The sequence below is a fragment of the Mustela lutreola genome, chromosome 11 (genome assembly GCF_030435805.1).
Source record: "Mustela lutreola isolate mMusLut2 chromosome 11, mMusLut2.pri, whole genome shotgun sequence".
In the NCBI taxonomy this organism is placed as follows: Eukaryota; Metazoa; Chordata; class Mammalia; order Carnivora; family Mustelidae; genus Mustela; species Mustela lutreola.
The window spans coordinates 25,054,354-25,081,107 of NC_081300.1; the positions used below are offsets into that span (position 1 = coordinate 25,054,354).

The following is a 26,754-nucleotide window of genomic DNA, read 5'->3' on the forward strand; positions in this document are numbered from 1 at the left end:
ATTTGATATCCATTGGCACTGGATGGTGAGGACCGAGCTGGAACAGAGCCCCTGAGTTAGTAGATGGGGGGCTGGGGGAGACAGTGGGAATTGGAGGGGTGTAGGAAGATGAGCGGGCTATGGATCAGTTGTTCCCGAAGTATCTCAGGAGTTTGAAGGCACGTACCCACATGGTTAGCCAGATACACGGTTGGCTGCCTGGAGCCTGTGGAGCTTTGGGGGCGCTCTGAAGGGCTCATGATAAAAAGAGAAGGGGGAGCCGTGGGATGGGGGGCATTGGTGGCAGGGTCAGGACAGAAGAACAACACCAGTACCTAATATTCACACAGCCCTCACCGTGCCTGGAACAGCGCTAAGTGATTTAGGTGGATTAGCTCAGGTGAGATTTTTAAACAGCATTAGTGAGGCTGAACTGACGTAGGAGAAGAGATGCGTATTGAAGTGTACGCGCTGATAAATTCCGACACACATACATACTCTTCAAGCCACTGCAATTCATATAATGAATGAATGCCTTGTCCCAGGAGTTTCTTCAGAACCCTTCCTTTGGAATCTCTTCTCACCCGGCTCCGGTCCCCAGGCAGCCACTGACTGAGGGGTTTTGTGTCACTCTAGGAAGTATTCATTTTCTAGAATTGTATATAAGTGTAGCTCATTTAATATTTGCAACATCCTCTGCAGGATTATTGTCATCATCTCCCTTTTAGAGATGAGAGAACAAAGGCACAGAGACGTTGGGGGACTTGCCCCAGGCACGGCTCTCAGGGAGCGAGAGGGCGGAGCCAGGTGAGAGGGGCGGAGCCAGACAGCGAGGAAGGGGCGGAGTCAGGCCTCAAACGTGGGAGACGGGTTCAGAGGCAAGCTTTTGGACCCCACCTCCCCTCGGGCAGGCAGCGCTTCACTGGTGGCAATCGGGCTCTCTTCCTGAGGGCCTCACCCTGTCCTGGGAATGAGGGAAGCACAGGTGGGGCCCCTACCTGGGAGGAGCAGACCGGAGGGTGAAGGAGACCTTCCACCACCTCTTGGAGCCTCAGTTTTCCCGTCTGTAAGATGAGAGTGCTCACCAAGGGGTGAATGGACAAGGCATAGATCATACAATGGAATAGTCAGTTGTAAAAAGAAACCGAGTCCTCATGAGTTATGCTTTAATGCGGATGAACCTTGAAAGCTACACCGAGTGAATGAAGCTAGATGCAAAAGATCACATAGTGTGTGATCCCATTTATATGAAATAGCCAAAACAGGTAAATCCAGAGACAGAAAGCTGATTACTGGTTGCCAAGGGTTTGGGGAGGAGGGAATGGGAAGAAAGTGTTTAATAGGTACAGGGCTTCCTTTGGGGACAGTGAGCAGGATTTGAAGTTAGACAGAGGTGGTGGCTGTGCGACCCTGAAGTGCCACTAAGTGCCACTGAATTGTTCACTTTAAAATGATTTGCTGGGGGCACCTGGGTGGCTCAGTGGGTTAAGCCGCTGTCTTCGGCTCAGGTCATGATCTCAGGGTCCTGGGATCGAGTCCCACATCGGGCTCTCTGCTCAGCAGGGAGCCTGCTTCCTCCTCTCTCTCTGCCTGCCTCTCTACTTGTGATCTCTCTCTGTAAATAAATAAATAAAATCTTTAAAAAAAAAAATGATTTGCTGGGACAGCTGAAGGCTCAGTCTGCCTTCAGCTCAGGTCATGATCCCGGGGTCCTGGAATCGAGTCCCGCATGGGGCTCCCTCCTCAGAGGGGAGTCTGCTTCTCCCTCTCCCTCTGCTGCTCTCTCTCTCTCTGTCAAATAAATAAATAAATAAAATCTTTAAAAAAAATTTTGTTGTATGTTAAGTGAAGTGGAGATGATGGGCTCCACCACACAGGTGGTTGTAAGGGCCCCATTTCGTGAAATGGAGTAAAAGGTAGACCATGAAGGGCCCGACCACCGTGCCGGACACACGGAAGCGGCCAGGAGAGGTTAGCTGTCCATGCAGCTGGTTCCAGCACTAAGGACGAGAGGGAGAGAGAGTTGAACTCAGGCGGTGGGTGCTCCAGACAGGTGGGCGAGGAAGGGCTCAGAATCCTTTCGGGACCTGCCGTCCACTTTCTCAAAGGCTGGAGAGATGTAGGGAGGGTTTGGGAGAGGGGCTGGGGTACCCTAGGACCAGGAGTCTGGTAAGGGGAGAGTGGGGTGCACCAGCCAGGCTGGGTCAAGTTGTGGGCAAAGGCCAGTAACCTGAACCCTGGCCCATCAGGGTCTGAGCAAAAGAGCTTAACAAGGACCTCAGAAAACTTTCCTGCCATGAGAAGGGGGTGGTTGCAGGTTTACCGCTCGAGCAGGCTTTTCCACTGTGTCCTTGGAGGCCCCTTTTGTCTGGAGAGGCTTTCTGTTCCGTCATGGAGAAAAGCCTTGGGACCTACTCTCCCCCAGCAGCCTGGGCCTGTGCAGCTGAGCCCAAGCAGGGGGAGGAAGTGGGTGGCCTCAAGGGCCGCTCTGGGATCCCTCTGCCTGGGCTGAGGGAACTTGACCCCTGGACTAAGAGACATTGGTTATCTGGAGCCCCAGAACCATTGGTTCATGGCAGGGCACAGGGCATCCCCTCTTTCTGGACATCAGGACACCAGCTGAAAACCCGAAGTACTTTCCAAGCACCCTTTCAGAGCAGAGTTTGGATGGAGCATAGGAGGGGGCAAAGCACTTGTTGTGTTTGGGGCGACCTGGGAGGTGGCTTTCGCACCCGGGAGGAGCGGAGCTTGGGGCTGGGGTCACGCGGCGGCTGCAGGATCGGGCCAGGACCAGCCCCTCAACGATGGTCACCAAGAGTAAACAGCAAACACCGAAGCAGTAAATACTGACAAGAGGGCAGGAATAATTATGGCTTTATGTTCAGCTAGCCTGCTGCAGCAGGGCTGGGAACTGACTGGTAAATAACAATCGAAGACTGTAAATCACACTCAGAGACTGATCGATGCAATGAGAAGCTTGACCCCACTCCCTGTCCTGGGAGGGGCTGGGGGGCTCATCCTGGGGGAGAGAGTTGGGACTCCCGAGGCTGTTCTGGGGCTGGAGCAGGAGATACTGTCAGCGGGGAGTCTGGGGTTTGGGTTCTAGCCCCGTGACTGCGTGACTGCTGATGGCTTGCTGTGCTACCTGGGGCTGCCCGCCACCCCTCTCTGGGCTCCTTTTCCTTCAGCTGTAAGACTGCAGGCTCCAGTATTCTACTCTCAAGTCTCCTCGGCCTCACCCATTTCCTCAAGACTCCTGGGCTTCCTGGACCCTCTTAGGAAGGGGGTCAGTCCCCTCCAGCCTCCTAAGAGGGCCCAGGCATTAGGAAGGAGTGGGGTGAAGAAGGGTCCTGCCAAGGCCCCTGCCCAGCCAGTGACAGGAAGGCAGTGGATCACGGCACAGGGAGCGATTTTACTGGAAAGATGAAAGGAAATTGCATCTTTAATAATTCACCGGGCCGGTTTGGAGGGAGGCAGGTTGGCGGGGCCGCGGAGCCGCCGGGCGATTCCAGCATCTGTTCCTGGAAGTCCGCTGGCTCCGGAGCCTGCCCGAGAGACCCGGGGCCCTCCATCTCCTCCCGGCCGAGGGACAGCGGGAGCCGACGGAGTCTAGACCGGGGTGAGAGGTTAAAACACAGCCATCCCAGGAACCCGCTAAATTGACATCCCCAGCAGAAAGGGAGCCGAAATAATCGATAAGGCAGCAGCCCGGGAAAGCCGCCAAGCCCGGGCGGCCCGTGCTGTCGCGGCGGGCAGGGAGGGCTGGGGCTCCAGCGAGCAGACCAGGGGGCCTCTGCTTGCGTCCACCCCAGCTGGGAAGGGGTCCAGCAGGCAGGGGCCACGAGGCTGGGCCGGCTGTCCAGCTGGCGGGTGGGGAGCCCGGGACATGCTGCCAGTGTCGTCAGCCAGTCATCGCTTGGCCTTCTCTCCTGGTGCCTCTCCAGGGGCAGTGCCTTCCAGGGACTCACCCCAGAGTGACAGGACCCACCTTCTGAAGGTCCCTTCCTGGGACCATCCTGGGCCGCCTGGGAGCCTGAGTGTCAAGGCGAGGAAAGTGCACTAAAGCTGGAGACTGGCCCAGGACACAGGTGGAAGGAGCTAAAGACAAAAGCAGCTAAAGAATTGTTGATTTGGGGGTCCAGCTCCATCGGCAGGCCCTTCTCTGGGCTGCGGTCTCTACCCGGGGCGGTAAGGCCCGCTGCATCTATGGGGTGTCATTATTTCTAGACCTTTCCCCCAAGGCCTGTAGAACCTTAGCTCACTGATCTGAAATTTAGAAGCTCTCCTGGGTGGCTCCGCCTAGGTGCAGACTAGACTGGGAAGAGAGGCATCACAAGGGAGATTAAGTCATGGGGCCGAGGGCTTCTGGAGGCTTGGGTGGGCGGGGGACGTTCAGACAAAGCAACTGTTACTCTAGCTCTCTCTCCTCCTTCCCTCTCCAGCTAATTAGCAAAGATAACTTTAGGACCACAAAGGGGATACTTGAAACACAGATATACACATGCTTCTTTTACGGGTGGGGAAACTGAGGCCCAAGGAAGCAATGCCTCCACGGGCGCCTAGCTGGTGGGTGTGAAACCAGGAGTATCACTGGGAGCAGCGTCTCTTTCCACAAACTCAGGGCTGCGGCTTCCCCTTCTCCTCATTTCTTAGGATGGGAGGTCTGGTGTGGCCTTGGGGCGAGGTGCCCAAGCCAGTGGTCATGAGATTCCTCTTGACTCACTGTCTGATCTTGGCCCACCCCAGCCTCAGGCTCTGCTTTCCTCCCTGGAAAACTGGTGTAAGACCCAGCCCGGCAGCCTCCCAGGCCAGAAGGAGGATCACATGAACGGACACAACTTGAATCCGAAGTCAGCAAAACCTTCCTGCTCTGGTGGGTCCACCACTTTTGGAAGTCATCGTGGGACGAAAAGCTGGCAAAAATGGTTTCTGTGAGGGTGAAAATTCTGTTTACGAAGGAAGGCTCATAGACTTTACTTATAAAAATGCCCCCCCCCCCCCAGGGCCCATTTGCTCTTGCTTGACGCGCTGTTCTGACAAGTCCGGTGGTCTAGTTTCTCAGGCCACGACAGGTATACTGGTAGTACCAAGAAGAGCTGCTTGATGAGAGAGGAGGCAGGGAAATTGTAAAATGCACATGCACTCATTAAAAACGCAAAGCAGACGGGATATACCTTGATCTTCCCTGAGGGTAATTCGGTATTACAGTCCAGTCCGCTCATTAGTGTTGTTGAAATGACCCTGAGTCATCAAGAAAGTGTGAAATGCATAGTGCCCCTGTTGGAGAACTTGGGGGCGTGTATGATCCCCTCTCCGACCTTCTCTGCCCAAAATATTGTCAAGGAGTTTTCTATGAAAAGAGATAAGTCGGGACGCCTGGGTGGCTCAGTTGGTTAAGCAGCTGCCTTCGGCTCAGGTCATGATCCCAGCGTCTTGGGATCGAGTCCCACATCGGGCTCCTTGCTCCGCAGGGAGCCTGCTTCTCCCTCTGCCTCTGCCTGCCATTCTGTCTGCCTGTGCTTGCTCTCTCTCTCTCTGATAAATAAAATCTTTAAAAAAAAAAAAAAAAAAAAAAAAAAAAAAAGAAAAGAGATAAGTCACCTTAACGACACCTCCATTCTGGACCCGGCCAGGCGCCCCGGATGGGGAGGGCTGACCCCGTGTGGAAATCAGGACCTAGGAAACCTGGGCCAGCCCCCCTCATCCCCAGCAAGCTGTCTCCCACCTGCGTGAGGAGCTGGTAATCCGCGTCTCTCCCCTTGAATCCCCGTTCTGCAGGCGGAAGGAAGGAAGGAGCCTCCGATGGCTCCTGTTTGCTCCGGCAGTTGAAGCCCGTGTCCACTCACTGGTGACTCCGCCAGGCCACTCCTCCCGCACGTTAGCCCCAGGTCCTCCCAGACCTGGCCTGTAATTCTCTGGTGCATCTGAGACTAGCTGCCCTCCCCGACTCCCTGCCTTCCAAGGTCCTCCCCCAGCACTGTTGACCTGCTCTCATGTGCTTGCACACCGTGAGCCCACCCTGAGGCTGACCTCATGGGCCAGATCAGGCCCCCATCTGATGGGGGCCCCCCGCTGCCCAGGGATTAATGACCCTGTCACCAGAGGGTGCAGCTCTGTGTGCTCTGTGGGAGTCACAGTCCCTTCTTTCCTTGCCGGTTTCCTCCACCAGCCAGTGTCCACCCCTGGGTCGGTGGAGCACAGACCTGGTGGATGGCGGGGGTTTGGCGGGGGGCATGGAAGAGGGCTCTCCTGTTGGCTTGAACCCTGACTGCTCCTAAGTGTGCGTCTAGATTGCCGACACTGGGTGCGGGGAGGAAGTGGTACGGAGGGGACCTCTCCTGTGTCTTCTAGGGTGAGACCCCATTCTGTATCTTGCACCCAGCCGGCATTCAGGGTCGGCTGATGGGACGCTCGAGGGGGAATTAGGTTGGGGGGGACACATCAGCTCACCTGTCAGGGCCTCCATAGGGGGTGGAAAGGCCAACACTTGAAGTTCCAGTTTCAAAGCACTCCGATTTCACTCAAGCCCCATCCCAGCCCCTGTCCGGGCAGGTCCCAGTGGGAGAGCAGACATGCGCTAGTTCACCTCTGTTCCCATCCAGGAGAAAAGCCACACGCAGCCGGTGAGGCGGGACAGCCTGTTGGTCCGGATGGAGGAGAAACGTCACCTGTTGGGGGCTCCGAGGACGTGCCCTGTAAAAACGGCATCTCCATTTCAGTCGAGGAAACTGAGGCTCAGACACACTGAACGATCCGCCAGCCTCACTACGCGTCTCCTGGCAGACGTTACTGAGAGACACTGCGTGTCTCAGCGGACGTCGCTGATTCGATGGCTGTGTGTGAGACAGTGAGCTTTGGGGTTTGGAATCAGGCCAGGGCTTGGAGGCAGAGGCATACCTCTGCCGCTCCTCTTCCTCGTGGTCCCAGCAGGGGCCAGCTGACCTCTCCCAGTCTCTGCGACACAGAGGGAGGGCCTCCCAGGCCAGGGTGAGATGCTGAGAAGTGCTCAGTCCAATGCCTGTGAGTGGCCACCGCCCTGCTGACCTTGCGACGTAGGGCCTCAGTGTTCTCATCTGAACGATGGGAGGGTGAGCGCTCAATTCCACACCCTGACAGCCTGGAGTAGTTGGAGGGTGGGAGGTGGGGGGCGAGGAAGGCTGAAGTAGTTTGCGGGGATCAAGGGAAGGAAGGCTTCTCAGGAGGCCCCGTTCCCTTCACGGCACCTCCGACTGGGAGAGCTGTTAGTTGTTTCCCAGCGGGAGCTCTGCGGCACAAAGGAGGGGTGCTTCCCGCACTGTTGGGAGGGTGGAACACAGCTCCTGGGGGAGACTTCCTAGGGGGGCTGGTGCACGAATGTGGACCCTCGGCCATTTCCCCCCCACACCACCTGCGGGGCCCCACCCTGTCCTTGGGTGGAAAGGTCTTCCATCCATTCTCAGTGTCCAGCCCCCCAGTCCTTTTCCCCGGAGATGCTGATCAGAGCTGTGAGGACAGATGCATCCCCCCAGCACCTTCTCAGGCACCCGTGGGGCTCCTGCCACCTGTCCTTGCTCACTGAGCACCAGCTCGCCTCTCCCTCCCGGCCTGCTGACCACCCTGAGCCAGGGGCCTAATGGAATGGAGTTCCCAAAGGGGAATCCCATATTCCCGGAGCAGCTTCACCAGGGAGGGGAAGTCCGCTGTCTGTCCCCTGCAGACCCTGTTCTGGTCTTAGCACAGCTCTTCTGGGGGGCGTCTTCTCCCCAGCAAGTGTCGGCTCGGGACTCCTGCTGCCTTTGGGCCTCTGGAGCCACAGATGCTCTCCAGGACCCCGTGAGCCCAGCTCAGCAGCACGGGAGGGTCAGCCACCTGGATGCCGCAGCCTCCCCGTCGCTGGGGCCCAGTCCTAGCATCCCCGCGAGAGAGGAGACTCAGGTCCCGCGGCTCCTCTCTGAGACCTCAGGCCACACAGTCCGAGGGGGTGATGGGACTGCGGGGAGGAGGCCGACGGGGTCCGACTGACGGGGACTGGTGCGTTCTGGTCGGGCAGCCCCAGTCTTCCCTTGCTGGCCCCGTGCAGCCCCTTCCTCGGAGAATCAGGCCTCTCCCAGGGCAGTCCCTCCTGCAGCCATGGCCACAAGCCCTCTGGGGTCTCCGCCTGAGCCACGGTCTTCTGAGACCAGGCCCCTCCACCCACTGTGGGACATTTTCCTTCCCAGAGTCCTCTGCTCAGCCTGTCCCCACCGCTCCCCTCACTGAGTAGCCAACACGCCGAGGAAGGAAGGCCTTGCCTGAGCAGAGGGCCAGCGTGTGGCCTGCCCATCCGGTGACCATCAGCTTGTTCATGGCCTGTTGAGGGGCTCACATCAGCCCCGTCCCCACGGGACAGGATGAAAACCACTGACACCTCCTCTGGGAGACACCCCGTTTCGAGTTCTGGGACCTGGGACCCTCCTGCCTCTGCTTCTCACCCCTCATTGCTCAGAGGCCAGCCAGCCGGGGGGCTGAGAAACCGCGGCACAATGTGCATGTATCATTACACCACCAGGCACACACCCCACACGTGGGCACACACCCACACACTCCCCCACACACTCGCACACTCCCACACGTGCGTGCACACCCTCCCCCACACACTCACCCCTCCCCAAACATACACCCAGGCCCCCGGAAATCTCACACACAGCGCACAGGGTGTGTCCCACACCAGGGCCCGGCTGAACGCATCTGTGGCGGCTGATGGGTCCCAGCCAGGACCGGCGGCCCTGAGGGGGCAAGGGCATCTCCTTCTCATTTACACAAAGGCCCTGGCTTATTTGCCATGCCTCTGGCACCAACCACAAAAAAATCCACCCCCTGGGGGCCTCTTGGGACTGCCAGAGCTCAGGACCCCAAGACCACCTCCAGCCCTCCCCACTGGAAGTCCCTGTCCCATGTGGGGCCCCCCACTTTGTACTGGTCTGGGTAGCTTAGCTCTTCCCTCCCAAGCCCCTCTGTCACTTATTGCCTGGACCTCAACTGTCATGGTTCACCCCACTTGTCCCCCACATGCTTGCTTGGCACCTGCTTGGGCCAGGCCTGGGGCTTGCGGCTGGAGACGCAAAGGGGATAAGGTCAAGCTCATAGTCTGTGGGCACTGGCCACCTACACGCCCAGGGTCACACCGTGAGCAGGACCGTGGTAGGAGCATCCCTGGGAGCTGCTGGAGGACGGTGGAGGAGTTTCAGTCAGGGAGAACTTCCTGGAGGAGGTAACAATAAGGGAAGGTGTCCATTGTCAAGACTGGGCTTGACTCCCCTGTCGGTCAACCAAGATCATCCAAACCTCAACCCATCCGTAGACCCATAAAGAAGAGCAGTGAACATCTGGGTTGGAAGTCACCGAGATTTCAAGCTTTGCAGTTACATAGTTCATAGTTAGGTACACAGAATCACATGGTCATAGTTAATGGACGCAGACCCTGAGCACCCTCTCCTCTCCTCCTGACATGGTTCAGGAATTACTGTCCCTTCCTCAGCCCCCGGCAATTCTCCTTTTCCTCTGAGCCAAGCTCAAGGCAGAATCCACTTCTTGCCTAAAGGCACCAATGACGTGTCAACCATGAGCCCCTCTCCTACCCATCCCTGTCCCTTTGAGGGCTGTGTCCCTGTATGTCTTGCTGGGTGACCACTGGGCCCAAGTGTCCTGGCCTGAGCCCCTACTTGTCCCTAGGAACCAGTGGTCAGTTAGAACTAGGGGACACAGCAGAACAAGGGGCCTTGGGCACAAAGGTGACCATGGGTACTGGAGGCCAGGAGCCAGGATCCTGGTCCCCACACGCCCACCAGGAGGTTTTCTGGACGAGGAGGGTGGTGGTGCAGGGCCCCTCCTACCTTTAAAATGGAGGCAAGGGACGCCTGGGTGGCTCAGTCAGTTAAGTTTCTGCCTTCAGCTCAGGTGGTGATCCAAGGGTCTGGGACTGAGTCCCAGGTCAGGCTCCTTGCTCAGTGGGGAACCTGCTCCTCCCTCTGTCTGCTGCTCTTTCTGCTTGTGTTCTCTCTCTGACAAGTAAATAAAATCTTTAAAAACAAACAAACAGAAGGAAATAAAATGGAGTCCAAAGTGTCTGTCACTTGGCAGAGCTATTGTGAGGATCAAACCAGAACATGTATTTGAAAACAGAACGTGCCATTCGACTATCACGGTTCCTAAACCTCAGTTTTCCCAGATGTAAAATGTGTAGAAGAATGTTATTTAGTCCCTTCCCAGGACTCTGGTGAGCCCATCACAAGGTCATGAGTGTGGAAGTGCTGCATACAGGAACTAGGGCTGGGTGCTGCCTTGGGCTCTCTGGGCCAGTCTCCTGGGCCACGCAGACACCGCTGCTCACTGTGCGCTCCGGGCCATCTGCCCAGCAGCCAGTCTGGGGCAGAAGCCCTACTGCATCCACTTCCAGAGGGGGCCAGCTGCTTCCTCGGCAGACGGCAGCATGTGCACCCTGCTGACCAACTCCGTGCACACCTGTCTGCCCTGCTCACCCAGGCAGGCTCAGGGAAAGTGAGATCTTCCCTCAGGGCCGATGGACCCATTAGACCCAGTACCTCGGGCACACGACACTTTTAGGAGCCTGCAAAACACTTTTCGTGTCTTTTAAAATCAGAAGCAAGAAATTAATTTCTAGGTTGAAAAAAAAGTTTTAATAAGTAACAAGAATTTATTTGTCTTCATGCCCACATTTTAAATTTTATTTGAAGGAGGAGGGCCGACGAAGGCCGAGGTGCTCTGGGGCCCCACAAAAGTCCTACCACAGCCCTGAGTCTGTGGTATCTATTCTGCTCTGCACCTACTTACTGGAGCCCTTTCCCCGACTGTGAACCTGCCAGCCAGCCTCACTCCACTTAGGATGGCAGATCCCGATACAGGCCTCCTCTGCTGTTTGAAAGCAGAGTTCCTATGTTCCTACGAGGACTTGCAGAAGCTGGTGTGCCACAAAGTGAAGAAGCGATTGCCATTAACCCAGGGAAGGTGCCCCGGTGCTCGGCTCTCCCTGCTAGGGGCACCTCCGCCTCTCTCCAGGCTCTGCCAGCAAACGCTAAATGTCTTTTTCACCTCTTGCTTTGTTTTATCGTAAAAGCGAAAATCCTCTTCGGATTGCTTTAGGTTAGAGGAACCGGCGCTCATGTGGGTCTTTTGTAATGCGGAGTGGCTAATGCAAACTTCTGAGAAGCCGGTGACACCTATCCAGTGGATGGAGGTAAGGACTGCAGCTGTTTCTAAATCGGAAGAATGGCTGTAAGCTCCTCATGCGTACCTTTGAGCCACGGTCCTGGAGTGAGTAAGGAGGGATGGAGGGACGGGGACCTTAAACACCTTTTCTCTCACTCCCCACAGAGGGCATGGCACCTGTGTCCCCACCGGTAAGAAGAGGGGCTCCCTGAGGGCAGGATTCTGAAAATTCTGGTGTATATAAGTGTCCTCCTTCCGAGGATAGTTTGAGAAGTTCCCAGGCAATTCAGATATTGGTTCCCCGGCTCGGAAGCCTCCCGAAGAGCATCTCCCTCGCCTCCCGCCCACACTGAGAACCACTGGTGTGTTGGAGATCCAAGGAGACGGTCTGCATATATTACAACGAATCCTTTTACATAATGGCACCAAACTTTGCGACACGGCTTTTTCTCCCCACCCCACCCAAATCCCTTGATTTCGTGCCTCCTTTCTGCCAGAAAAGACGCAGAAGGAAGACTGTGCCGGCTGTCCCCGGGGTCCCACTGGGCAGCCCGCTGATCCTTCTGTCTGGCTGGTGTGGCTGGCGGCTTCCAGGGGCCCTTGCTCAGCGGGGTCAGTGGGGAGAGGCTGCCGAGGGTTCACTCGCCTTCTGGGCTAGGGGAGGGGCCACCTGGCTCTCATGCTGCTCCCTGCTGACCAGCCCTTGGCTTTGGGTCACTGATGAGCCCTCTCTAAGCCTTAGCTTTCTCATCTGTAAAATGGGGATCAAAAATACCCACTTACTTTGTCCAGCCACCTGAGACGTTGTATGGAGGGCTCTGAAGGCCCTGGGAGTAGTGGGGATGACAGACTCTTAGTATTAAGTAAGGCACAGCACCGTCTTCCCTCTCAATTTGTTCTTTTCCTGCTCTTTACCTTGGCTCATAAAAGGCTCTTCCCAGTCCTGGGTGCATGTGCACACAACATCCGACCTTATGCACCCCAAATTGTCTTCTCCTCCCTCCTACAGACCCCAGGACATACGGAACGTACCCTCAGGAGGACCGATAACACCCATCAGCAGAGACAGTGGTGAAATGCAGGATCGAAACGTTTATTATTTGGACGATGTGTTTCATAGCTTTCAGTAACTTAGAAGCTTCTGGAACCAGGACTACATCACCCAGAAAAAGCTCTTCTCCCTCTCTGTGAACCGTTGTTTGGTAGGATTTCCCCACCTTCTCTCCCACCTTCAAACATCTTTCACGCTGAACTCCAAGTTCTTGTTCTACACCTTTGCATGTTTGTAAATTGCATTTTTGGAGAAACTTTGGTTTGACAAATGCCTCGATGGTTTAATTAAAATGTTATCTCCCTCAACCAATCTGTGCACTTCTGGCTGTCCCTGCACAGTTTCATGTGACTCCGTCACAGGCAGTGACCAACCTCAGCTCGCTCTCGCCAGGCTCCTTGGCTGGGCTGGCTGCCGTCTCGACCAGGCCAGGGACGCAGGAAGTGGGGGTGGACGCTCTTGTCGCTGCCCCGAGATGCTAAAAGACTGGCAAGTTCTAATCAGAGAGAACCCCTGAGGGGGATCTGTTACCAGGAGGCAGTGTCCCCAGTGTCTTGCTATGGGAGGGATTGTGCAAAACAAGGGAAATGTCATCACAGGAAAATAAATCACTGGGCCCCTTTGGGCCTCTTTGATGAAAGGCTGGTTTGACCCACTGGGATTGGACAGCCACTTGCTGCTGACTTTTAGAAGCTTCTGGGCCCAAGTCTCCATCTTTCTAAAATAAGTCTTTGCCAAATGCTCCAGTGAGATTTCTAAGGAAGGGGTAGGTTTGGGGGGTGGGGTGGTTAAACGTGCGGCAAGCCACATCTTTAGAGCAAAAGCTATTTTCTGCAGGACTGGCCAGATCCCGTGCCTTCGGATAGGCCAGAGTTCCCAGCTTGGAGAGGTGGGGGGCACAAGTGTCCTCCACCCACGTTTGCTGGACCACTCCTTCTCAGCCTTCCCCAGGCCCCAGACCATGCCCCCACTCTCCAAGACGGCCAGACTGTGGGAAATCTTCTCATTAGCTCCTTGCCTGGCCAGGGGCTCCTTGGAGGTCTCTGCCAGCACTGGCAGAGGCCAGAGGCGGCTCTGGGAAAGATTTCCTTCGCCGAACACACAGAGAACATGGATTCAGGGCATTTTTGGTTTTCGGTGTTTATTTTTTAAACCCACTTGTAGTTTGGGTTCAGCTGGAAAGCGGGACAGAAGAGGGAGGGAACGTGGTCGCGTGAGGAGCATTCTGCTGCGGCTTTGGCGGGAAGCCCCAGGCCCCTTCTCCAGGGAGGTAGGTCCTGTCGCCAGGCTCCCAGCTGGCTCAGGTGAGGTGGGCAGCCCTTGTACGCCAGTGTCCCAAGCACGGGAGTGTTGTCTTCCTCGCGATCTGCGTCCTCAAAGGCCCGGGCAGAGGTGCCCGCAGAGCGCCAGCAGCTGAGGCACAGGGCCCTGAAAGTCTGTCGCACGAGGAACGCTGGCCGGGTTCTGATGCCAGATAAGACACTGGAACGTGACGTCTGGGGCGGCCCCCTGGGGCTGCTTCTCCAGGCAGCCCGGCTGGCGGGGTCCCCACCCCTGCAGCTGCCCAGGGCGTGATCAGTGGTACATTTCCCACACCCTCCCCCATCCCTCAGAGAAAATAAAATAAAATAAAAATTAGAATAAATACCAACTCGGCCAACATTTACATTTACACAGATGGACAGGGCGATCCCTAAACCTCGAGGGTTTACAGACGGATTGAGGAAGGACCCACAGACAAAACTGGGTTTGGGGTGCACATTCCCCACGGACGATGGTGGGGCTGCCCACCTTCTCCGGGGGGAGGTTAGGAGCCTTCTTGCGGCTGCGGTCCCAGCCCTCAGGCAAAGCCACGAGGCCGAGCGGAGCAGGACTGTGGTGAGTGGGCTGGCCGCCTAAGAGGAAAGCAAGGATGATCTGGTCTGGACTGGCGGGGAGGGGGCGGTTTGGGGGACAGACCGAGACAGGATCAACATCAGATGGCCAGACTTCGCCTCTTCACTGCGCCAAGAAAGCCGCGGGGCGAGTGGGGAGAACAACGCGAGCCCTAGAAATGCAATATCCAGTTTTGCCTCCCGTCAAATACATTCAGAGGTCAACTTGGATATGGCCTTCCTCACTCAGCAGACGGTGGGGAGGGGGGGTGTGTGGCCTGGGGAGGGCCTAGGGTTCTGTGGGGCACCCACGGCTGCTCCCCGGGTCCTGTCTGAGTAGTCTCTCTTGGGAGGCAGCCTCAGAGTCACAGATTTTGCGCTATACTGTTATTTCTTTAAAAAAAAAAAATTTTTTTTTTTTTAAACGTTTTCCTTCCACGTCCCAAAGAATAGCAGCAACCTGCATTTAGAAAAAAACAGCGTACATTGTTATTTGGATTGGCCGGGAAGCACTTTCAAGCAAGGGGATAAACTAGGCAGACCGTATGTCTGGAGCCACTGTGACACGACACGTAATTAAAAATATATTTATATATGTATACATATTTATATCTTACTTCTTCATACTCTGGTCCTAACAGTCAAGGAGGGGTGGCCCTGAGGCAAGACCACCACGGAGGCCATTAGGAGGAAGGGGCATTAGGAGGAAGGGGCATGAGGCTCACGGCGCCCGCCATGCCACAGGTCTGGGCTTCGCAGGGGACATCGGCCCCTGTGTGCTCGCTTTCTGCTCCATGGAAGGGGCAGGAGATCCTGGTCCCTGATCCTCTGGGTCACTCCCTTACTCTGGGGCCCTGCTTTGTTCTCAGCAGATGTGTGAGCGTGCACACACACACACGCACACACACACAACACATGCACGCCTTGCACACACACCAGGAGAGCCAGGCCCATCATAGCCCAGATGCGGCTCTCTGAGGGTTGCCTGGGAGCAGCTCCGTGCCCGGCTGAGGCCGTCTGCCTCCTCCCGACCACGAGGTCCCTGGTGCCTTCTCTGAGCCCTGGAACCTCAGTCTAGCTCTGCCCTCAGGGCCTCTTGTGGGGCCCCTGGGGTCCCTGGGCCCCAGTCTGGGCTGAAGGTGCTCGCTGAGGAGGAAAGGCAGTGAGGAGAAGCTCGAGGAGGGGAGGAGGCCAAGAAGGCCGGGGCAGAGGCTACAGACGAGTTCCAGGTAAACCTGTGTCCCCCACACATGTCCCCAACACACTCTGCCTTGGGAACAGCATAGACTCCCATCCTGGGGCTGGAAGATGGGTTGCAGCTCGGGGGTGGGGGCGGAGGAGTACTGGGGGACCTGCTCCCCACCCCTGCCTCACCCTGCCCACTCTCCCAGAAGCAAAGTCCACCAAGGAAAATCTCCAGCCCTCACCCCCTGGCCAGCCTGAGTGGACCAGGAAACCAAGGCCCTCCAGGGACCCAGGGAGCCCAGAAGCTGCTGGGCTCTGGGGTGGTGTTTTACAGGGGGGCTTATCAAAGCCTGGGTTCCAGACCCCAGAGCTGGGGCTGGGCAGATGCCTGTGATGACCCCAAAGCCAGCCTCCGAGAGCCTGACCGCATGCTCCTCCAGTAGAGAAGGGGCTCTCCCTAGGACCTGCCCCTTCCAAGAACCCCCAGTCTTGTTCCCAGCCTGGAAAGATGTGTCCGGAGGTCCCACCTGCTCACCTCCCTGTTCTGCTCGTGCCTCAGGGAAGGCCCTGTTTCCACCCCCACCCAGCAGCTGCAGTGTCCAGAGCCCCCCTGGACCATAGAGGCCTTGGCTGTAGGGGCCCTCGGCTTCTGGATCCTGCCTGCGATAAGGCTAGGCCAGCGACAACAGCCCATTTAGCTAAGCTCCAATCCAAGTCTGGGGGAGCCGGGCAGCCCCCAACAGCCCCTTTCCCTCCACTAAGCCCGGGACGAGACCCGTGTGCGGCATGGGCAACATAACTAGCGTTTTTGGTTTTAATTTGCCCCCCTCCGTCTGTGCCCCATTCACCACAAGGCGCCCCCCCCACCGCCCCCAAGCCAGGACGGGGGTTTAACGCACTCCTGGCGCCCGCGACAGTGTCAGACCTTTGACAGAGCAAGGCTAGAAGAAGAGAACAGAGGTCCTGGAAGCCAAGAGCTGCTGCGCGGAGCACAGGGTTCCAGCGGGACTCCCGCTGGGGCAGAAGTTTCCAATTACCCTAATTGGCTACTGGCAAGCTATCTGTGGGCTAGAATCCTTCCAGAGGGGGCTGATCAGGGGGGGTCCTCGTGCTGCTGACTGTGTGATCACATCTCGGACTCTTTTCATCGAGAGAGGAGACTTCAAAGCAGCTGACTTTGGAAAATAAAACAATAAAACACCAGAGTATGAGTCGACGCGCACACTCCCGCTGCTCCCCTCCCTGGGCCCCACCCCCTGTGCCTGAGGCTTGGGAGCCACCCGGAGGAGGACCTGGAAGTGGGGAGGGTGCGGCGCGAAGGTTAGAGGAGAAGCCTCCGACCCCCAGCCTGACCGTGGCGGACAAAGGCCGTCAATTACAGGCGGCTGGTGGGGACCGTGCCTGCCTTTGTCCTCCGGGACATCTGCTCTACGTCGCCTGCTGCCAGTTGGTGACGGCGGCTGACAGCAGGAACAATGCAAGCCCGTCTCCGACCCACTTTTTCAGCCTTCTGAGGTCCTTTCTGACCCAAGCGGTACCCTGGCGTGCGGCGCTGCCAGGCCCTCGGAGGAGTCACGGAGATGAAACCCTTCCCACAAAGCCCTGCGGGGGACGCGGCTGGCGGGAGGGGGCGGGGAGGAGCGGGAGTGGGGAGGGGCGACCGGGGCCACCATGAGAAAGAAACATGCTTCCCTTATTGGTGTGAGCTGCTGCATGCGTGGGGCTGGGGGGGCTCGGACGAGGGGCCCTCCTCCTTCCCTGTCTGGCTCCAGCCTGGCCACCGGCTCTGACTGCTTCCCTCCCCACTTCGTTCTCCCGCCAGGGCCACCCCTGTCCTCCCGCCTGTCCATCTGGCCCTGGGTACCAGGGCCCCAGCTGCCCGCGGGCCGCCCGCCAGGCCCCCTGGCTGTCAGGCTGTCAGTTTCTGGATGGTTCTGTTGTAGTACTGCGTGATGGGGGGCGTCAGAGGGTTCCAGCTGTTGGCATGGAGCTCGATGACCTCCAGAAGCAGCGACCGGGTCAGCATCGACTCTGAGGGGCAGAGCATCTTGTCGCGGGCGCTGGCCAGGAGCTCGGTCATCATCTCAGGCAGCTGCTCCTCCAGCAGCCGGCCTGTGCTCTGCAGCTGCGGGCGGGGGAGTGGGGGTTAGGACGGGACTCGGGCCCCTGGAATGGCCCCCTGAGCCACCCTGGTTAGGAGGGCTGGGGGCAGGGCCAGGAAAAAGCTGGATTGTCTCTGGAAGGTGCAAGCCAGGCATCTGTGCCACAGGGAGGACAGAGATGTAGGAGGGTGGAAGGAGTCAACTGTGAAAGCCCACATTTACCCACCAATCTGCTGCAAGAATAAGAGGGATTAGGTTATTGCCCACTGCCCAGGGCTGAAAAGAGCCCTCACTGGGACCACACCACTTTTGTCTTTACCCAAGAGCTCTTCTCCTACAGGAAGCCTTCCCTGACCCCTGCCCAGACCCTCAATGGCTGACCTGCTCCCCTCAAAGGCCATCAGGCTGCCCCGTGTTAATTTCCACTTGCAGGGATGTCTCTCTAGAAACGAGCTTAGTCATTATCACCTGCACGTCTCTGCACGGAACCTGAGAGCAGGGATGAGGTCTCCTATTTCTCTCCTGCCCCCAATCCCATCTCCCCACCCCAGCACTGACCTCTGCCCACACTTGTGACACAAAATATGAACGGGGGCAGAAGGCCAGCCAGAGGGCCCGCCCTCAAGAGAGGCCCCCGTGATGCTGAAAAGCCTCTGCGGGGAAGAAGGGGTCCCAGTGGTCGGGATCACGCAGCCTTGGGCAGCAGCCCTTGCGGGTGTCTCCGAGGTATCTCAGTCTCCATCTCTGCCCAGGCCCACCTCGCCCCACCCATTTTTCAAGGCTCTGCCTTCTTCAAAAGGTTCTCCTCGACCTTCCCGGACCACCTTGATCTCTCTCCTCTGACTCCTCAAGGATGCAGGTTCTGTACCTGTATTTCTTCTCTACCCTGTGTTATCTATCCCCAGCCGGAGTGGAAACTGAGGATAGGGACTAGATTCTCTTTTCCCCCTATTGCCCTGTCACCAAGTCCCATGTACAGTACCCAGATGGAGCCCCACAAATGAATGGTGACCATCCCACAGACCTGAGGCTGTCGTCCAGACTCCCAGCCCCTCTGGCCGCTGAGAGCATTGGCAGTGGCCTTGGAGGCCGGGCAGAAGCCACCTCAGAGCTGTGCTCACACGGCCCTGACAGACCCTGGGCGCCCAGGCTGGAAGCACCTGTTCTCATGGCACTCCGTTCTCAGTGACTGGGCTGGACTCCCAGAGCAAAGTTTGTCGCTGAGGAAGATCCCAGAGGAAGAGTGGTTCAATGCATAGTGGCCACACTTTGGGAGCAGGGGTGGTGACCCCTACGGGGGTGCTTTGAAGCAGAGGGTGTCGACATGGGGCCTCAGGCCTCAAGCGTCTTCTTCAAGCCGCGCACCACAAAAGCCAATGGAGATATTTGGGGGTGGGGGTTACCTGGAATCCCTTAAGTCATTTATATGGCGGGCCTGGTGCAAGGAAAAGGTGGTCTTGGGGACAGAAGGACAGGGCACAATGTCAGGGCACAGAGTCAGGCATCTCTTCCTCTAGTTAGTGGCAGGCTGGTTACCCTATCCACATTTCCTCTGCTTTGGGGTTGATAATCCTGCATCCACATCAGCTTGGGAAACCATTCCCCACTAGCCCCCTCTACACACCCCTGCATGGGACTGGCGGGTACCTCTTGTGACCCTCCACTGCCCACAACTGGAAGGTCTGAGGTCAGAGGTGCTTACCTCCATCGAGCAGCACAGGACGGCGTCTTCCTTCACATCCTGAGACTGCAAGAGCTGTGGAAGAGAGAGGCAGAGAACACTACTGAGGGGGGCGGCCCCTTCCCAGCCCCGATGTGGCCTGGAACAGACATGCCGGAGGGGAGGAGGGGGAGAGAGCCCACGAGGGTCAGAGGGTGGCAGGAACACTGCGATTTCTCTAGTAGGACTTGAGCACCTGGAGGACTACGGTGGCGCCCAGGCCAGGTGAGAAGGCCACAGTGAGAGGCCACGGCAGAGCAAGGCTGCAGGCAGGTCTGAAGGCGGCAAATATGCTGGGACGGATGGCCATAATAAGAGGTCAGCAAAAATCTTCAGAGCCATACATTTCATGTACAGACTTTCAGACGGGTGAAGGGGGGGCTCAGCCATGGTCTCAGGTGCTCCTGAGCCCTTGCTAGAGGAGGCCTTCTAGAAATCCCAGCGCTCTTCTGCAAAACCACGGCTGCGCTGACTTACCAGAGGCCGGAATTGCTTCCTGACCGAGGCCATGGCCAGGCTGCTCGGTGGCTAAGACTGGCCATGCCCCCGTCCAGGCTCCCCTCTGCCTCATCTCCTTCCCTCTCTCTCTCAACTGAGCTCTAACTCACACATTTTTTGGCCAAGTGGCCTTTGATGTATTCGAAATGTTCTGCAACCATTAGCATTTACCTAACTCCCTAGCACCCCCCCCCCCAAGCCCCTGATCTCTGTCTCTGTGGATTTGTCTCTTATGGATAGATAGTTCACATAAATGCATCATACAGTATGTGGTCCTTGGGGACTGACTTCTTTCATGAACAGAACTTTCTAGAAGATTGCCTGTGTGGTAGCAAGGACCGGTCCGATGTTCCTTTTTATGGCTGGGTAATATTTCACTGTATGGAGAGACCACATTTTGTTGATACATTCATCAATGGACAGACACACAGGCGGTTTCCCCTTTTTTGGCTCTCACAGATAATGCCGCTATGATCATGCGTGTACAGGTTTTTGCAAGAGCGCCTGTCTTCAGGTCTCAGGGGATCCTCACCTCCAAGTGGAATGGCTGGGTCTCGCTGCACTTTCTGGGGACTAGACAAATTACAGTGGGGCCGCTATTTTGCATTTCCCCCCAGCAATGTCGGAGAGTTCTGATTTTTCCATATCTTCACCAATATTTGCTATTTTCTGGTTTTTCATAAAATTCCTTTTTCTTAATTCCCAGTAGGAACCTTCTCAAGGCACAGTTCACAGCTTCAGAGAAGCTCTAATCTTGTTCTCCACAAACTCCGCCAACCCCATCTCCCTCTGGCCCCTTGGCTGACTGGAGAGTCTTCTCGCAAACCCCTATGTACGCGCCCACCGCCATTCCCCGCCACACCGATCCTCACACCCACAGGAGGACCCCGCGTTTGGATTCTCTGCCACGGACGACTTTTCCCTCTGAGGCAACTCCCCATACTCGCCCACCCTTCAAGGCCCACAGCTTTCCTGGAAGGCTCTGGATCTCTCCAGGCCCTGCTGCCCCTTCCTGCTTCTCACTCCCCAGCTTGTCCACCCACTCAGCATTCCACGCGAGGGAAAAGACATTTTCCAGGGGGAACCGACCGCCTCCTGAAGGCTGGCACGGTGCTGTGTTCCAGGGCTAGCTCCTGGCAACAGGAGGGATTCACTTAATGTTCCTCGATACTAATCACGCAGGTGTTTTGGTTGGTTGGTTGGTTTTAAAGGCAGGGTAGAGAGTGAGGAGAGCACCAGAGGAAGGCACTTTTAGGGTGAGTGTCCTCATTCCCTGAACAAGAACTGCAATCAGGGGTTTTGCCCCGGGTGTGACATGCTGGGGACTGTTCCTGCAGCTAGCTTGAAATCCGATTCTGTGTGTCCCCTCTTCCCTTCTGTCAGGTTGCGTATGTCCACCCAGCCCGGGGCCCCTCCCAGCAAGAGCCAGACCGTTCACCTCCGGAGGGCTGAAGATTTAGGGGGAGCTTTGCTGCGTGCCCCGTGGGTGTGCGGGGCATGGAGGCCAGGGCAGACAGGTCAGCGCTGGCTGTACCGGCTGGAGGTGCGCTCAGAGCCCAGCCTCCTTCTCTTCTCTTCCCTTCCCTTGCCTCTCCCTGTATGTCAGAGCTGGGCTGGCAGCAGACACGCAGAAATCATTTGGGGAAGAAGGAAAAGAGCTAGTCCTTGACCTGCTCCAAGGAGAAGCAGACAGAAAGCAGGGGACAATCCAGGGGAGGAAATGGTGCCACCAACACAAAGTGACAGGTGTTGAGGCCACTGGGGTGCTTGTTCTACTCACTGACACAGTCCTGACTCCTGGTGTAAGCCACCAGCCCCACTCTCCTCCTGGCTTACTTCTTGCTGTCGCATCGCTCGCCCCATCACATTGTCTACTTGTTCGTCTACTGCTGTCTGTCTCCCCGGGGAAGAAGGCAAGCTCCACCCACTTCGAGGAACGTGTCCTACCCACGGACCCGGACATGCACCACGACAAGGTTTTGCCGCGTGGTCATTACAGTGAATGCAGCAAGGGTCCAGGCTTAGTGAGTGCCCTGCTGCTCCACCGTCCCTCCCCTGCTAAACCAGGATCTGCTTCTGGAGTTTTCTTACCTGCCGGAGCTGCAGAACCCCAAGGGGAGCCAGGGGAGGCTTCCACCAAGCCAGTGCCTGGTGGACCTCTCTGGGAGGCCGTAGGGAAGGGATTCCTTCATTTAGAGGACCTAGGAGGCCAGAGTGAAGACCAGGAACCAGGTTCTGGAGAAAGCTGGGGCAGGTGATTCACCTTGCAGCAGGCCTGTCTAAGGCATGTGGTCTGCACCCAACCCAGCCTGCTCGGGGAAGGGCTGGTGCCCAGACTGGGAGGGACCTGCGGCCATCTAGGCTGGGGTCCACGTGGGGAGTGGGCCTAGCCCTGTTTACTTTGCAGGGTAGACAGGGACTGATCTATTGTAGGAAAACCCTGTAAGTTTGGCTAGAATTTCCTTCTGAATGTAACTTTGTTCCCTAATAGGTTTTCTGTAGCTCCCCAATAAGGGGAGGGGAATCCTTAAAAATCCATAGAAATCACAAGAAAGGGGGGGATCTGGAGGAAGGGGAACTCTTAGAGGCAGAAGACATACTGGCAGCGGGTGGGGGAGGAGAGGCAGAGCTGGCAGCTCGTGGGAAGAACGGGGTCCACTCAGGACGCCTCTACCACATCGGCTGACACAGAGTAGGTGCTCAAGGGGGCTTGTCGTGGTAAGTTGAAATGATTAAGGGACGCCTGGGTGGCTCAGTCGGTTAGGCCGCTGCCTTTGGCTCAGGTCATGATCCCGGGGTCCTGGGATCGAGTCCCACATCGTGCTCCTTGTCCAGCGGGGAACCTGCTTCTCTCTCTGCCTCTGCCTGCCACTCTGCCTGCTTGTGCTCTCTCTGTGACAAATAAATAAATAAAATCTTAAAAAAAAAAAAAAGAAATGATTGAAATGAACCTGGGACCATGTTCTGTCCTAGATTAGCTCCTTTGGGGCTCTAGGGACAAGGGAGGTAAGCTTATGGGAATACTGGTAGGAGTTAGGACCTGAGAAGTACTAGATGTTCTGGAAGGTGATTGTTTCCCTCTCCAAGTGGACCCCTGAGCTGCTGACAGCACTGCAAAGCCAGCCACGCCCTCGGCCCTGGTGAGCAAGTGCCCCCTTCTTCCCATTCCCTCTAACCCCCAAGGCCTGGCCTGCCCTCTGCTCCCTGGAGGAGCTGGGAACTACAGACTGTGGTCTCTTTCTGTTCCTTCTCTTTCTTCCCCACATCCTTATGACTGGACTACTTCCTTTCCAATCCCTTCTTCTCCTCTGTGTGTCCAAACTCCCCTGGAATTTGGGGTTCCCTCCCTGGAGGCCCTGGCTCCTGGCTAGCAGGGCCGGGGACAGAAACAGGGTGGGGTGCTCTGGAGGGCCAGGGTGGCTCGCCTGGGCATTCAGGCAGAGCTGTGGGCGGGCTCCCAAGCCCAGGCCTCTCCTCCAGCCTTATCTTGCACTGGGTTGTTTGGGAAAGTCCGTGCTAAGCCAACAATCACATCGTGCGATAGGCCCTCTTGCACGGCCTGCTGGGTTTTCTCAGGGAAGTGGGGGAGGACTGGAGTGGGTCATTACACTTTTCCTTCAGAGCTGCTGGGTGCAGGGATGCAGAGAGACCACAGACCACTTCCTTCTCTCCCTGCAAAAGCTGTCCTGGCCTCTTAGGACCAGCATTGGAGAGCAGAGTCTCAGAGCCCTAGAGCGGAAGGGGCTTTGGAGAACGTCCCCCTCAGCCTCCCCGGAAGTCACAACCTGCTGCTATTTGTGCCGTAATAAGAGGCTGACCTCTGCACCCAGGATCCCTGACCAACTCCACAGGCGCTCCCTTCCAAGACCCCTTCCACTGCCCCTCCTAGAGGTTCCCACGCCCCCGGGGTGATCATGGGCTCCCAAAGACTCTGTCCCTCCCTGTCTGTTTGCAGGCAGTGTCCCAAGTGCAGGATCTTTCCACTCTTTTCCATCTTGGCCAGACTTACCTGTCCTATGTTCTATTTCTTTAGGACTCTGCTTTTTCCCAAGGGACAGCTCAGGTTTGGATAAACAAATCCCTGCTGGTAGGTAGAGGGGGTTAGCCAGCTCTCTTGTTTATATATGCTCCATTTGGAATCTTCTGGAGACAATGCTTTTTTTTTTTTCTTGCTTTTCTTTCTTTCTTTCTTTCTTTCTTTCTTTTTTTTTTTAACTCCAAAACAAGTCTCAAAAAGTAATGGGAACCCGAACGACTACTTGTCTACCCATTTCACAACCGGCAAGAGGTGGAAGCAACTAGTCAGTGGAGAGAGGGAGGCATGAACTACTGTGGTCCAAGCACACCATGGAATGTTCTTCAGCTTTCCACCGGAAGCCCGGGCTGACACCTGCTACCACACGGATGAGCCCTGAGGACACTACTCTGGGTGAAATGAAGCAGTCACAAAAGAACAAATGAACAAATCCTATAAGATACCACTTTTTTTTTTTTCTTTTGATTCTACATCTATAGTCAGAATAGTCAAATTCATAGGGACCAAAAGTAGGATGGCGGTTGCCAGGGGCCGCCAGGACAGGGGACTGGGGTGTCAAGGTTTGATGGGGACAGAGTTTCTGTTTGGGATGACAAAATGTCTTGAAGATGGATGGTGGTGATGGTGACGCATTATGAGTGTCCCGAATGTTGCCGAACTGGCTAGAACGTGGCTAAAACGATCGGTTGTGCGTTCTGTATACTTTTCCACCATAACAAACTTGTTAAAGTTAAGTCGCGGCCGGGGATGGGCCCTCGTGGGGTGGGCAGGTCCTGCTCTGCCTGGGCAGGACTCTCTCCCCCCACTGCTGCTGTCGCTTGGGAAGACATTAGAGATTAGATGCAGGGGGGTGGTGGGGGTGGTGGGGGGGATGGGGAGGGCAGGGTTGCCCCACCTTGGGGGTTGCGGGGTCTGGAGTGGGTGGGAGGAGCAGCCCTCTCATCAAAGTCTCTGGCAGAGAGAGGGGTGTGGGCGGGCTGGGGCAGGCAAGCCACCCGCGCCCTCGAACACCGAAATGTGTTTCTTGGATGAGAATCCAAGGCAATTGTGCGAGCCCACACAGTGTTTGTTCGGAAGCTAATGCATTCCTGTCCTATTGTCTCTGCCGGAGACTTGTTGTGGGCACACCCATCATATCCTCCCTGGGGGAGAGGCCAAGGTGCTCGAAGTCAGGCTGGGGGAGGCCAGACAGCAATGAGGGAGACAGGCGGCCTGCTGGGAGCACCCTGGGGTCCCTGGGAGTGGGCAGGCTGCCTAAGGCGAGCCAGGATGTAAGCTGGCTGGTTGCTGGGGATGCCACCCCATGGGAAGGGAAAGGGGGTGTGACGGAAGGACCCGTGGGGTGGCCTCCCTTCGTGGGAGGGGAGTGAGCACCATAGATGGTCAGCCAGGGCTTGCCTTTCCCTCGAAGAGTGAGTGCCCGCTTGAGGTGGGCTGGCCCGCCCACCCCGACCCCCTCAGCTCTCGACAGCACACACAGGATTTCTACCCTGTAGTACAAACCCACGAAGACTTATGCAGCCATAGCAAAAGTCCAGATCTGACCCTGTCTGTGGGGGGCCTCTCTGCTTTGTGGGGAGCAGAGGGGGTCTGGGAATGGCAACGGGAGAGCGCCGCAAGGTTTGAGAGAGCAAGCGATGTGCTGGATGTGCCCGTTTTCCCGAGAATAAGTTCACAGAGCTCTGATGGCTTGGCTGGGTCTGGGGAAGGGCCAGGGATGTGGCTGGATGAGTGGAGGACATCACGGAAGGCCAGAGAGAGGAGCCAGGAACGGGGGTGGGGAGGGGAGAGGTCTGCAGGAGCATGGGAGCCACAGTGCTGGCCACAGATGTTGCCGGTGGAGAGAGAGCAGATGGCCGTAACACAGGCAGGGGGTCTGGACCGGTGACTGAGGTGGGGAGCTGCACGTGACCTCCTGCCTCTCAGGAGAAGCCTCAGGTTCGAGTCCCGGCCCCTCCCTTCTGCGCCTCTGCCAGCCCCGGACTGGCACGTATGGCTAGGTCTGGAGGACGGCATGAGAACTGATGCTCTCGATAGCGACCCTGACTCATCCCTGAGAGGGTCTATTATGTCTGGGTCTCTTCAGGAAGGCAGGAAGGGAGATAATCTATCCGAAAAAGGCTGTCATCAAAATTGAGCAACGAGCCCAGAGTCAGAAGACCTGCTACTCACTAAGAGTCCCCCTGGGCATGTCACGTCATCTCTCTGCACCTCACTTTCCTCACCTGAGAATGGGGCCAATACCTGCCTTGAATTGTTTTGAGACTCAACTGAGATCAGTCTGTGAAGGAGCTTTGAGAAGGGCAAAGCTTGATCTAAATGCAAGGTGTGATTACTGTTATTAAATCTGTTCCTTTATAAACACATATTTTCCCTGAAGATCTTGGCACACTCTTTACGTACCATCCCATTTACCCTCGTGACACTGTGGAGACAGGGAGAGGCCACGGCATTGTTATCTCTACTTAACCGAGAAACTGAGGCCCAGTAGTCGAGTGGCTTGCACAAACCGAGCAGCAAGGCTGAGAAGAACTGGAAGGTGTTCAAGAGTCCTGGATCAGCACCCTTTTTCTTGGAGAATGATTTTAATCTCTCTCACATTTGCTACTGCTTATTTTGGTGGCTGGAGCTTATCATTCTTAATTTGGTTGACCAGCGACAAGAATCAACCTGGGCCTTCACAAAACTGAATGGATTTTACATATTTGTTTGCATTAGCCATCATCAAACCATTCATCCACATATCTGTCCGCTGTACCTGTCCGCACACCCATTTACTTGCCCACCAACTCATTAGTGCATCTGTTCACCCAACTTTGCAATCATCCATCTACCAACACATCCATTTATCCATCCATCCATTTTTCTACCTACCCACACATGGATCCAACCTTCCATCTACCACCCATTCTTGCATCCTTCTATCTACCCACCCACCTACCTAGCCATCCATCCATCCATCCATCCAACCATCCATCTATCCAACCATCCATCCATCCAACCATCCATCCAACCATCCATCCATCCATCCATCCATCCAACCATCCATCCAACCATCCATCCATCCAACCATCCATCCATCCATCCATCCAACCATCCATCCAACCATCCATCCATCCATCCAT

The 26,754-nt window shown here is 56.3% G+C and overlaps 1 protein-coding gene across 3 annotated transcripts in view; it reads right to left on the reverse strand.

The window, feature by feature from the left end:
* Positions 1-16,844: 16,844 nt before the first annotated feature.
* CTIF (cap binding complex dependent translation initiation factor) overlaps positions 16,845-26,754 on the reverse strand; it is a 207,072-nt gene continuing 197,162 nt past the window's right edge. For all 3 annotated transcript variants that reach the window (XM_059140773.1, XM_059140772.1, XM_059140771.1), the window contains 2 exons: positions 19,078-19,131; positions 16,845-17,398 (listed from right to left, as the gene is read on the reverse strand). In XM_059140773.1, the coding sequence (XP_058996756.1) occupies positions 17,183-17,398; positions 19,078-19,131 (270 nt within the window). In that variant the 3' untranslated portion in view covers positions 16,845-17,182. The remainder of the gene's footprint in view (positions 17,399-19,077; positions 19,132-26,754) is intronic.